This window comes from Callionymus lyra, chromosome 16 (genome assembly GCF_982586985.1).
Source record: "Callionymus lyra chromosome 16, fCalLyr1.hap1.1, whole genome shotgun sequence".
Classification (NCBI taxonomy): domain Eukaryota; kingdom Metazoa; phylum Chordata; class Actinopteri; order Syngnathiformes; family Callionymidae; genus Callionymus; species Callionymus lyra.
In genome coordinates, this window is record NC_141833.1 from 13439264 (window position 1) to 13452875 (window position 13612).

A 13612-nucleotide genomic window follows, 5' to 3' on the forward strand; every position below is an offset into this window, starting at 1 on the left:
TTCCTCAATAAGCTCCTGCTGTCGCAAGTTCTGAAAATGGCAGCCACGGTTCACGTAGAGATAATTTCCAATAAGAAAAAACGGTTTATACGATTAAAAACCTGCCCCTACTGGGAGTCCTCACCTTATCCAACCAGCATGTTCATGCCATTTATCACTCTTTTTTTTTTTTTGCATCTGGTCTCACCATGAAAACCTTCATCATTAATTGCTCTCACATTACGCTCTTTTATGCTGCCATTTTCTTCATCCCACCATCCGTTCATTCATGGCTGTGAAAGAACTTAAACTGTTAAACTCGGAGCAAACGAAAGAGTACCATGGCTACTGGTTGTTGAGACGCAAAGGAAGTGTATTTAACTGAATATTATTAATGTGTGCTTTTATTTAAGTGTTTTTAAAAATGTGCTGGATGTTGGTTGTCGCAGGTAATGCAGGCGAGATGTTCGTGTTTCCGTAGCTTGAATAGAAATCAGCCGTTTTTTTTAAGGTCGTGTTATTTAAAAGCCGGCGAAGTGGCCCTGAACAGAAATTGAAATCCTTACATTTCAAAACGCACGCTATTCCTGTAATAAGGTCACGACCTTTCGTGTTGACACGTTCACCATATTTTGTCAACATGTCGGATATATAGGACGGTGGTGGTGAAAACCCACGACGGGCTCTCGCTCTGCTCCGCGACGCCATGAGACGTTTTCACTGCATGAGATTCCATTAACAAGTTTTGATCTGCATGTGTCTCCATCAGACTGTGAACGTCACATGTTATGACATCATCGACTGCTTCTCTTCTCAAAGCTTTTGCATCGATTGTTTGAGTTCCTTCACTGCACACTCATGTTTTTAACATCTTTCTTTGTACGTTTTGTTTCTCCGCTGGCCTTGATTTTTAAGTTGCTGCATTTTGTCGCCCTCTTTCCCCCCCTTCTTTCTCTCACTCTCTCACTTGCCCTTACCTTACCTTAGGGTGCATGGAGCCCCCATAGCAGTGTGAGCTCCCCCTTGTCCTGGTCTCCGGACCAGCTTGATGGGTGGGACATCTCAAAGACCAGGCAATCCTCTGGCAGCCCCGGCTGGAGCATCAGAGTGGTAAATAACTCGCCAGGGATGACCTTCAGTGTCAGAGCGGTGCAAATTGTACCCCGGTGTTTCGCCCCTTCGATTCTAAACAGAAGCCTTGAATACAAGCCGTAGGAAAATGTCCCAAAAATACCAAAATATTTTCAAATAAAAAGGCTTGAAATTGTCAATTAAGTCCAAGGACATTCCCGCAATATTTCTATAAAATAGAAAATCTGAGTTATTTTTCATGAATATTAAAAATATCTGAGCGTGTATAGAATGATCTCGGTGTGTGTGTGTGTGTGTGTGTTGGGGTCTTTGTGTCGCTTTATTCAGAAAAGAAGGAGCGTAAGTTTCAGGATAGAATCACAGGTAAGGGAAAATTGGAAAGATAAGAATAAAAACGCTTTAGAATAAAGCAGCCGGATTTGTCTCGGAAATAGTTTCTCTTTCCAGAAAGTTTCTTCAAGTTTAAGTGACTTATCGGCTAAAAAGACCATCAGAATAAAGAGCCAGGATGGAGATAAAAGAAGTCTTATATACAAGAGATAGTTAGATTGGGATTTTTTTTTTCCGTTGGTTTATAATGTTAAAAGTCCTCTTCAGATCACAAAAATGAAACGGTTAAATCACCTCTGGAATTTACATAACTGGAATATCAATGTATAATTATTTTAAGATGCCAGTTTAAAATGCTTAGATAGCGATTTGTCTCATTGCTATTCATCCCTCCACTGAACGAGCCTTAAAAATGGCTTGTTCACAGCATTCTTAAGAACACCTACCCCATCTTAAACCTCAAGAAACCAGAATTGACGAAGCTTTTCTTCAACAGATACCTGGTCTGATTTCTATATTCAAACCTTTTTGTTCCACAATAAACCACATAACTGAAGTTTCTTTCATCCATAGATTAGATGAAAGATGTTTAAGGGGTTTGTCTTAAGTCGATGTTAGCAGTTGGTATACTAGCTGTCAGGCCCTCTGGTTAGCCGTCAGGAAGGCAAGTTAGCTAGTTGTTGTCATGATGCACGACTAACAATCTCATTGTGACGGATCATTAAAATTGAATCCCAGACCCCGGGCTCTGCACTTTATTACACATAACTCAATTTAGATCAGCAATCTTTATTGGTATTGGTCAACAACTCAACCTCAGTATATACCTGATAATGTGTGAGCAGAGAATGTAATATAATGGCGTGGCAGAACTGTGCTTTAATTAAGATTTTTTTAACTTGAGAAATATTAGAAAACTGTCAATTTAGGAGGCAATGAAAACCGTCTACAGTTATACTTCATTTAAGGGTTATAACTGGGATAACTTGTTATTATATTTGTGTGTTTAATTTGGTCTCTAGATTCTTGATACATTTGATTTCTGTGCTTGTTTGCCGTCAGCCGTCATCATTTATCACTTTCGATCAAACGTTGAGCTATTAACGGAACCTTCTTCATCAGGGAGCCCGCGAATGTTCGTCGAGTTTCCTCGGCACTCCAATCTTCCTCTGAGAATTCCCTCCTCCTGCCCAACTAGTTTGCACTCTTCAAAACGAGGGCCTTTTTTTTTTTCTTTCTCCCACAGGGACGAGGGTCGGGCTTCCCAGGAAGAAGGAGGCCCAGAGGGGCCGGTCTTTCAGGTAGAGCTGGACGTGGCAGGGCCAGGGGCAAGAACGGTGCAGGTCCCAGCATCAATCCTGGGGTATGTGCCTGATGACATTTTCATATCTCAACATGTACATTGACCTGGAGCTGTGTCGAGGCTCAGCCGTTGTTGGATTCCAGTTTTTCTTAAATGCAAATAGAATTCACGTGAAATTTTGAAGAAATGTTCTGAGGTATGTTCTCTATGTGTTTGGTCACAGATCACAACCCTGGAGATCCCATACCCGGTCAAGGAAGAGGAGGAGACCGCTATGCACAACACTGTTGTCATTTTCTCCAGCAATGACAGTTTTACACTAAAACAGGTAACAACAGTTTTTTTTACTGCAGGTGGTTGAGTGTTAGAGCTAAAAGAATCAAAACAAAACAAATAATTCTGATAATTGTAGAAACAATAAAGGAATTTTTTTGCTTAAATTATCGAAAGAGTTTGTTGTACAAACCAGATTTGTGTCACTATAGGAAGAAATTTGCTAAATGTTTCGAGTGCATTTATTACTTGGTGTGTCATAAAGCAATTTTGTTATCGTTAATTTTCATCTTAACAAAACAACACTAAGCATTCGTCGCCCCACTATGGTTTTATTAATATAACATTTTCCCACTGAATCACTTCATCAACAATACTTTGCATTTTATGGTATTTTAAGTATTTGCTTTGTTGTCTGTTACACGAAATCTGTAATCTAATACAAAATAAAAAGAAAGGCCTTTTTAAATTGTCATTAAAATTTCCTAAATCACAGGTTCTTAAGTTTTAAAAGAAGTAAGACTTCGAAGTAAAAATTCGATTTGAGATTAGAATCAGTTCTACTAATGCGCGTGAATCTAACCAGAGGGTGAAGCGGCTGCAGCCGGCCAGACGTGGTTCTTCTTCAACATGGTTCATGTAGCAAATTTGGAATGAGACATTTTCTTGGGGCAACATAGGGAATTTTAAATTAGCCAACCCATATTCTATTATATTGATATTAACAGGCAACAAGTACAAAGCACAATGTATTTTGTGCAGGAAATTATCAAAATGAACAAGATGGGATATAATGTAAGAATAAAAAATTGGGCAAGATTGTCCCTGAACCAATGACATTTATATGGTGTTTTCCCCTGTTAGTTGACTGTCAATTTGATCTTAAATTTTTTATTTTTTAATTCAAAAACTCTTAAATAGTCTTAAATTTAACTTTCAATCTTAAGGAACCCTGTAATTTGTTTTATTGGTCACATAATGTAAACCAATAGCAAATCCAGTTAAAGGGCGTAACGCATACAAGATAGAATGGACAGAGAGTTCCGTCCCTTCAATCAAACTTTGATTTTATATCATTATTATCGTGAGTCTGATCAAAAATGAAAAATGCATGTGATAAATTAAGTTTGAATCATCAACATGATACATTTGGCTTACTTTAAATCACTAAAATAAAAAAAAAAATAGGGACTTTTTTTATCGTGTTGAGTTCTAGCAATGTTCTTTTGCATAAACAGAATGATCATAGACTACACCAATAATAAAAACAAACTAATGGATGTGCCTGTATGACTCTGGTTTGCTAATCCTGAATCAGACTTGTTATTTGGACCAACTTAGGGAAATAAATCAAATGTAAAATTTGGATTTTTCAGTGTTTTTTAACTGACATTTGCCCCTTTTTTGTGTCAGGATATGTGTGTTGTGTGCGGGAGCTTCGGCCTCGGCGCCGAGGGTCGTCTGTTGGCGTGCGCCCAATGCGGCCAGTGCTACCACCCCTTCTGTGTCGGCATCAAGGTACGGCGTGGTTCAAAGTGCTTGTCGTCAAACTGGTCTTTAGAGGGGGTCTCGAATATGAAGGATGTTTCGTCTTGAATCGTCAGATCACAAAGGTGGTCTTGAGCAAAGGCTGGCGGTGTCTGGAGTGTACGGTGTGCGAGGCCTGCGGACAGGCGACGGACCCCGGTCGCCTGCTGCTGTGCGACGATTGCGACATCAGCTATCACACCTACTGCCTGGACCCCCCTCTGCAGAATGTACCCAAAGACAGCTGGAAGTGTCGATGGTATGTCAATCATCTCCTGAGGTCTCGTTCTTGTTTCGCTGATTTCCATTTTTTTTTTTTTTTGTTAAATGCAGGTGTGTGTCCTGCACCCAGTGTGGCGCTACAACTCCAGGACTCAGGTGTGACTGGCAGAATAATTACACCCAGTGTGCGCCCTGTGCCAGCCTTTCATCATGCCCCGTCTGCCTGGTGGACTACAATGAAGGCACCGTCATTGTGCAGTGTCGACAGTGTGACAGGTGTGAACAGACTCTGCTCCTCTTTCTCTTTTTTTTTTTTTTTTTGTTTCTTCCCTCCAAACTGGGTCAGACCTAATCCGTCACCTGTGTTCTCAGGTGGTTTCACGCCTCCTGTCAGGGTCTACACACCGAGGAGGACGTGGAGAAGGCGACGGACAACTGTTTCGATTGCACCATGTGTCGCAACTTCAAGACCACGAAAGGTTTGGAAAAAATGTCCGAGAATTAGGCTCAAAACATGTGCTTTAAAATGATTTTCATTCCTTCTCTTCCTGAAGTCTTCACTAAACCTAGAGAGTTGATCGAACCAGTGATCATGACTCAGATCGTCACCAAGGCAAGAGAAATGGGTGAGTTTGCGGTTTGAATGTGTTATAGAAGGTTTTTAGAGAGAAAGTTCAGGAAATTTAATTTATATTAAGTGTATTTAAATGTAGAATTTATACTAATACAAGTAGCTGTTAAGAATAAAATACAAAATGTACTTGTCAAGTGGTTATGGAAATTCACAGTCCAGTTGAATATGTTAATTGTTGAATTTGACATTTATTTGAGCACATATTTGATATTCTATCCCCCAAAAATGATTCCATATTTTTAATAGCATTTTAAATGCATGTGTATCAGTATATTATATATATTCAAATATTTAGTTCAATATTTTTTTAATAATTGAAAATCTTAATATCAAACCTAAAACTTTAAAATCGTATAAAATAAATAAAATTCTCCTAAATTTGTACCAGACAAAGAGATATGAATCATTGTGAAGTTTTATAAATATATATATATACTAAAGCAGACAACCACAGCATTTCCTTCCTTTGTAATTTTTTTAAATTAATTTACAAGATATAAACATGAAAAAAATAAGAAAAAGATTTGACATTTATTTGCTTGTATTGGTGTAAATAATAATTTAGAAATAAATAAAGAAAACAAGTTCTAAAGTAACTTTAATAAATAGAACTTGCATTAATTGTAGCATTAAGAAAATAGATGTAATTCAGACCAAAAACATTCATTAAAGTTGTCCTGTAGTTATAATATAATATGGCTTTGGGACCACGTGTTTTATTGAGTTATAACGTGTTAAAAATCGATGTCTTTTGCAATCGTTTAATTCAATTTTTAAAAAAATGTCAGCCTCGTGTTATATCAGGGTCAAGGTGACCCGAAGGCCTGAAATTTGTTTGTTTTATCCCTTGTGTTGCTTCGGTAAATCAAAGTATTCAATATTGTGATGGCACTGATACATAATATAAACAAGTGTGTTACAAGCTCCATAATTGACTTGTATAATGTACCAGGCTACAGCTGTGCACAGAGATGCATTAAACATAGTCGCGGAGCTCTTTAGTTTTAATTATAATAGACGAGCATCACTGTCTTTTCCTCTTATTAAAGTAGGCTGCACTTATTCAGTTGCTAAGCAACCTTTGTTTTGGGTCTTTTCAGATCTGTCAAGGACCTACACCCAGGACGGTGTTTGCTTGACAGAGTCAGGCCTTTGTCAGCTGCAGAGTCTTTCTGCCACCGCGTCACGACGCAGGAAACAAAAGCCAAAGCTGAAGTTGAAGATCATAAACCAGAACAGCGTGGCGGTACTTCAGGCGCCCGTGGACCCGCTCATGGAACTCTCCCGGGACGAGGACATGGAGGACAACAGAGGTAGAAGCACTTTCATCTTCCAAGTGTACGAGCCACGAGTGAATGTGTCAATCTCTGGCCCGGGGGCGAATTCCATCCTTCCAAGATATACTGTGTGGCCCGTGAGAGATTTATGTCAATTCTAGACATTTCAATTTCAATTTAACTTGACAAAACCCTTGATTATCTTCTATAAATGCTATGGCTAGTGACTTCCTTTCAAGAGGCTGCTTCTTAGAAACCTACATAGGTTGTGAATGTCAATAGAAATCTTGGAAATTCAAACGCAAGGTTATTAAAAACAAAAGGTTTTTCGTTTTTTACTTCGAGGGAAAATGTGTCTTATGGTTAAAAAAGGAAATAAATGTCATATTATATGTGATTTAATTTGTAATTTTAGGTCTTAGGGTAGTACAATTTTATATTTTTTTAACTTGATCCTACATTAAGCCTTTTCTATTATTATTATTAATTTTTGGTCCTGTGATTTTGACTTGACCTAAATGTTTAGAACCCCTCGGATTAGTTGATTAAAAATGTAAACTACGATTCGATATGTATCACGATGGATGGGCAACAATACGATATATTGTGATACTGTAGGAACAATTATATATTTTTAGTATTGTCCGAGTACTTGACTCTGTTGTTGCAGAATTAACTTTTTATTTTTTGTTTAGACCAAAATATGCCCAAACATCAGCTTTTAAAGCTACTGTATCCTCTTGTCCTCGGGCTCAACAGGATTTTGCAGGATATCCTTATTTCCCAGTAGATGTAATGACTGCTGCCATCTAGTGGACGCTTAATTACAACAGACCAGAACAAATGCTGTAAATACTTCCATGTTAATTGTACATTTAAAAGTAAAATTATTAAATTGTATCCACCCTTTTAAAATTAAGAATTAAAAAAATTGGAAATCTAAAAAAAACATACTTTTTTAATCTATACAGTCCTGTTGAAAATCGATACTGTGTTTTGAAAAAAGAACAATATTTAAGTGCATCAATATTGTCTTACACATCTACTCAATGGTAATATTTTTGAATAAACCTTTTCTAATCTTTGTTTGTGTTTTTAAGCACAAAAACAAAACAACAACAGTGGGGTTTTTTTCCTGATGCTCCCTATTAGACGAAGTCCATTAATAATGTCTGGGATGAAAGGTTGCCGTCCTTCCCAACTACAGAATCGGTTTTATGTCTTTTGTCCCGAGCGAGACTCGCATGGGATCAACTCTGGTGCCTGATTGAAAGAGAGAGAGAGATGGAGGGAGTGAGAGGCCTGGTTAGGGTTTTCTCTGTAGCAAGGCTGTCACTCATCATCATCATCCCTCTCCCCCCCATCCAGCGGAGGCGGAGCTCCTGGATTGCGAGGGGAAGTCTGACTCCAGCCCCGAGAGAGAGCCAGCAGAAGACGACTCTAAGGGGGGCGACGGCAGCAAGAAGAGGAAGAGGAAACCGTACCGGCCGGGTAGGGCACCTGATTGAAGGAGACAGCTCCTCTGAGGCGTGAAATGGCGCAGCCCATGCCTGTGTTTTCTTCTTTTTTTTTCTTTTTTCATACCATTGCCCCATCAATGCCTCTATTGTCAAGTTTGTTTTCTATTACAAAGATTAGAATCCAAATCAAAAATGAGTCTCTCATGAATGTTTGTCTTATCGCACAAGGCATCGGTGGATTCATGGTGCGCCAGAGGAGCCGCCCAGGTCAAGGCCCCGGCAAAGCCAAACGATTGCTGTGTAGAAAGGATTCCACCGGCTCCGTGTCGGAGAATCACCTCGGAAAAGAAGAGGGTCAGTCGACAGTCATGAACAAACCCGTCGTCCAACGACTAAAATCTTGACTATCAATTAAACGTGTGTTTTTGTGTGAAGCAGGTTGGTCAGAGACTCTACCGGATACACCTGTGGATGAGTTGCCTCCTGGACCAGAGGTTCCCGAGAAGATAAAGAAACGCTACAGGAAGAAGAAAACCAAGCTGGAAGAGGCTTTCCCCACCTACCTACAGGTTTGTACAAGTGCTGGAATAGAGGCGTATTTTATGGACCATAAGGCTTTTAAGGCGTTCTATCAATTAGAAAGACCATTTCATACATAAGATTACAAGAAATCTTTTTTTATACTGTGCGACTCATTTTGATCGTCATCTACCCCATAAGAAACGATTCAAAGTCAGAAAGTACAACCAGAATTAATGGAAAAAGCTGCACCTGGCTAAGTCTATTTTTGAGAGAATGATTTTCTGTGCACCTTAGAGTCCCAAATTCACGGCAGGTCTTTCCTCGAATCCGGAGTCTTTAAGATCTATTTGGGCCAAAGGAGTATCTTTTAAAAAAGAAAAATCCCTCGCTGTCCCAGTTTCAAGACACTTTTCCGAGTGTCACTTTGCGTTTTCAAAGACATGGATATGGAATGTGCGATAAACTCCCAGCAGCTTTCCCCCCTTTTTTTTTTTTTTCTTGACCGTGGAGTTCCCTCAGTTACCTCAAGGTCCACCACTCACGAGCATATATCCATTAATGATTGAAGCAGGAACTATTAACGCTTGCAACGTGTCAGGATAGATCGAGATATATTCGAATGCATCGTCCCGGTCGTAGCCATTTTCAATACTTTCTTTCGACCTGAAAAATATGTTTCGCCGTTAACATTCCTAACGTCGTATGTAGGAGGCGTTCTTCGGAAAGGACCTGCTGGACAAAAGCAAGCAGACCAGGCATCAAGGCGGGGACTCGGCTTTGCTGGAGGAGGGTCAAGGCCAGACGGAGAGGAAGCCCAACGTCTCGAAGTACCTCCAGCCTCCGTCGGGCGCTCAACTCGCCGCCTCGTCGACGTCCCTCGCGGCCAGACCGGTAGCTGCGCGTACGTATCAAAAACGTGGGTTATCTCCTGACCTTATCCACGCACCTCCTTCACACGCAGACGTAATACAATCCTTCGCTCTCTAGATGAAGTAATATTCATTTAAAAATGAGCTCTGTGGTGTCTGAAGCATCGTAATGAAAGTATCTATGAAGGGAAGTCTGGTTTATTTCTGTTTCCTAAGTCGTCTTCAAACTGCCTAATTCTTATTTATATTCTATCTAAAATAAATGATATAATCGCCTACATGGAGCAAAGCATGTACATGTTTTATTTCAATCCTGTTATCCATGTATTTATTCATTCATCTTTATTTCCAAAATAATTCCATCCATTGATTCATTTATCCATGTATTGAAGCTGGATTTATATATATTAGTCAATAATGTTTATCCAGCTTTAAGACGAATACATGTGTGATTAAAGAAGTCTTATCATGGATGTTGATGATTATCCTTCACTTTGAATGTGATAGAAATGACGTTAAATCTCATTTCTTTATCATCAGAAATCATTTCAATCTTTTGTTTAGACTCTTGGAAAATGAAAGGCGATGCACACATTGTGACAGAAATGTGGAATTGTGACAACTTTGAATCACATTTTGACTTTGAGCTAGTGAAGAGATTATTGTATATAAAGTAATGTGATTTAAATGGCAACATCTTGTAGGAATAACTCAACTTTAAACAGTGAAGTTCTGAACTGGGAAGTTAAATTCTATTCTATCGTCACTGTAACGTTGCATCCTGACGAAAACCTTTCCAAGCCAGTGTCATGTCCATTCTATACCTTCATCAATCATGATTTGTGACCATTTCTTTTTTTTTTCTTTTTTTGTTCCTTGCCTTTTTCCATTCACAGAGCCATCAGAGGAACCATTAGTTGACCTAGCTGATGTTCTGAACAATGATGCAGACATCTTGGGAATGCTCGGAAAGCCATGCAGTGACTCTGGTGCGTCTTTATATTTCACAGGCAGTCGCAGCGAACAATCGCTTGAATAGTCGCCGTCTGTGTATGTTTTTCTGTTTTGCTCACTGATCGACTTAAGATGACACCTTTTTATTAGATTAAAATTGCCATCTCATGATTAAATCTTCTTGTCATACAGTCTTGGCCAAACATTTCGTTAATGCTTGTTTAAAATCACGGTTATTTTCTGAAAATGTTTAGCTTTAAAACCTCTTGTGTGTTTTGTGTGTGTGCACTTTAAGAAACAATAGGGGGAAAAGTTGAAGAGAAAAATTGATTTAAAGAAAAAGTATTTTCAGTTCAAAAAGTTTGACACTCCTGATGTAGTGGAATAAAAGAAAGTTTGATGTAGAGAAATAAAAGAAAGTTTGATATAGAGGAATAAAATAAACTTTTCTTTTATTCCTCTACATCAGGAGTGTCAGACTTGATCACAAAAGGAGCCAAAATCTTAACAAAAGCCAGGAAAAAAAGTGCCAAATTGTCTTTACCAGGAAGTATGAGTGTGATTGTAATATATCTTTTTATTCTCAGAGGCTCAATACTACTTAATTAAAGTGTTCATTAAAAGCAAGCCATTAAACTCGAGTTCTACTCTTACTGGAAAGCCCTGTTCAATTGTTGACATAAATAATATATCTTTATGACTCCTTCAAGAAACATCTTAAGACATTTTTATTTGCGCAGGCTTGTCCTTGATTTTCTGGAACTCCTGTGTTGTTCTCAGTGTTGTCTTGATCTTTTAAGTATATTTTTTTATTGAGTATTGTATTGATTGTTTACGCGCTTTGTGACCCTGGTCTGGAAATAGCGCTCTATAAATATAAATTACCTACTTACTTATCTTAAACACAAACATTTTTATAGGTCCCAATAATAATATAAAGATGAATCTACTTTGATTTTATCCAACCATACAGTGGGCCAAATAAAATAACTCCTTTAGTCTTTTTTTTTTAACCCGTTAATATATTTTTTTTATTCATTACAATACTGAGTTCAAGATCACTTTAGTCATTTATCGCCCCCTCTGGACAAATCGTGTAATGCAGGGTTCGCGATCCCAATTACTTCTTTATTAGTTTGTGTAAATATCAGCTTTTCATCACGATACAGATAGATTTTATTTTGTTTGGAGAAGTTGAGGATTTAAACAATAAAAAAAAGGTTGTTATTTAATGGCCGAGAATGTATGACATGATCAATCCGCCCTTTGTTTTCACATTGATCTCTGTTATGCGTGTTGTCCTCATTATTTTTTCACTCATTTTATCTGGTTTTGGGTTCTCTGTAGGTCTTGATTTTTGCTCCTTCCAGGTTGACGGCTCACCTCCTCCTTTTGGTAAGGGTGCTACGGGCCAACTAATTCTCTTGCTTTTGAAGTCTTCTGGCTTTAATGTCTGTCTTTCTCGACTGCGCATGTGGAGCTATTTCCCCCCCCCCCCGAACCGAAGTTCCCAGTCATTTTTGATCATACATTTTTTTTCTCTCTACACATTACACTGCATAAAAACTTGCTCCGTCAACCAGTTATAAAAAACCCTGACACGCTTTTTGAAGCCACTGAACCAACGCTCAATACTGTGAGGACCGTGAGTCACAGGGCTGTCGCGTTTGACGAGCCTTTTTTCAACGAGAAGACTAAAAATTCCTCCTTTTGTATAGTGTCCTTCTCATTCCTGCCGACATTCAAGCTATTTATTTCTATATCGCAAGAGTTAGAGATTGTGAGTGTTAAATCAAATACAAGCAAAGGGAAAGATCTGCAAAATATTTTCTTGTTTGTTTATTTTATACGTTTCATTAGAACTTAACATCCGTTTGACGCCGTTCAAGAAAGTGAAAATAATCTCAATATATATTTTTTATACATACGTGATTAACAGCCTTCATTTTCTAACAATAAACTAAAAAAATAATTGAATATTTTCCGCACTATATTCACACAAAGATAACACACTAACCCTCTCTGTTCAGGCTCATGTTTCCTGTCGAGTCTCCCTTTTGTTTGCGTGTTGTGATGGTTTAAGTTTGTAACGTTTTGTTTCCTCAGCCGGTCTGGACATCGGGCCTCTTGCCGACGGCACGCCGATGTCGTCACATTCTCAGGGAGGACACAGGACACCGAGAACCCTCCCTGAGGAACCTCTGGACGGCATTCTCAGCCCAGAGTTGGACAAGATGGTCACAGACGGTCAGTTGTTTTTTAAAAAAGATGAACAAAGATTTGCTCTGAAATAAATTTGTGACTGAGATGTGTGTGAGTAAATGTGTAGTGACATCATTTAAATCACACGCGTCAAACTCATCTTATGTGGCCCAAAAAAGCTTGGAACTGAATTCATTGGAAGCAACTTTATGATCTACTTTTGAAATTGGAGTATAATTTGGCATCTAATATTACAAATAAAAATAGACAGCACATTCTTTTTTTTCTTTTTTTTTTCACTGTTTTGGACGATTGAATATGTTTAAATATTGTCCTGCCTGAGACTTGGATTAAGTGTAAATTTTCAGCCTGATTTACTTATACACGTTATTATAAATAAACAATCATTTTTGAAATAGTTTTTTGTATTTTGTTTATTGTATTTTGTGTGTATGCCAGTGTTAATTGACAATGTATCGCTTCATTTTATGACTTCATAATGACTGAAATCATAAACGACAAAAAGTGTAAATTTGATTTGCAATATATTAGGAAAATATTTGTATGGAAAATTAGAAAAAAAAAAACGTTTTAAACAAATGCAAAAACATCTCTCCATGAAAGGTTTTATAGTTGTTTTTTTTCTGACCACGCGAGAGCCAGGTCTATTGTAGAGCAGGGGTCCCCAAACTTGTTTTGCACTGTGGACCAGATTAAAGTCTAAATTATAGTAAAATGGCTTGACCAGCAAATTTAACGAATGTTGGGTGAATGAAAAAAAACATCTCAGCAGAAACGGTCTGTTTCTCTGCAACAAGATGGTCTCGTATGGAGTTGATGTATGACTCATCGGTCGTTCACAAGCTTATTTTTGAGTAAACGTGACTAAAACAAGCATCTAGACATGTCGGAGTCACAGGATAATGTTGTTTCTGAGGAAAACTAAAACGCCTTTTAGACCGGAATAG

At 38.3% G+C, this 13612-nt stretch overlaps 1 protein-coding gene across 1 annotated transcript in view; it reads left to right on the forward strand.

Annotated features, from left to right (window-relative positions):
• Positions 1-13612, forward strand: part of kmt2cb (lysine (K)-specific methyltransferase 2Cb) — a 68175-nt gene that overhangs the window by 31547 nt on the left and 23016 nt on the right. Inside the window, exons 14-29 of the mRNA XM_087811457.1 lie at positions 967-1089; positions 2648-2764; positions 2928-3032; positions 4391-4495; positions 4582-4763; positions 4838-5002; positions 5099-5205; positions 5281-5352; positions 6461-6673; positions 8006-8128; positions 8326-8451; positions 8536-8666; positions 9328-9520; positions 10385-10477; positions 11790-11837; positions 12549-12689. Of these exons, the coding sequence (XP_087667583.1) occupies positions 967-1089; positions 2648-2764; positions 2928-3032; positions 4391-4495; positions 4582-4763; positions 4838-5002; positions 5099-5205; positions 5281-5352; positions 6461-6673; positions 8006-8128; positions 8326-8451; positions 8536-8666; positions 9328-9520; positions 10385-10477; positions 11790-11837; positions 12549-12689 (2044 nt within the window). The remainder of the gene's footprint in view (positions 1-966; positions 1090-2647; positions 2765-2927; positions 3033-4390; positions 4496-4581; positions 4764-4837; positions 5003-5098; positions 5206-5280; positions 5353-6460; positions 6674-8005; positions 8129-8325; positions 8452-8535; positions 8667-9327; positions 9521-10384; positions 10478-11789; positions 11838-12548; positions 12690-13612) is intronic.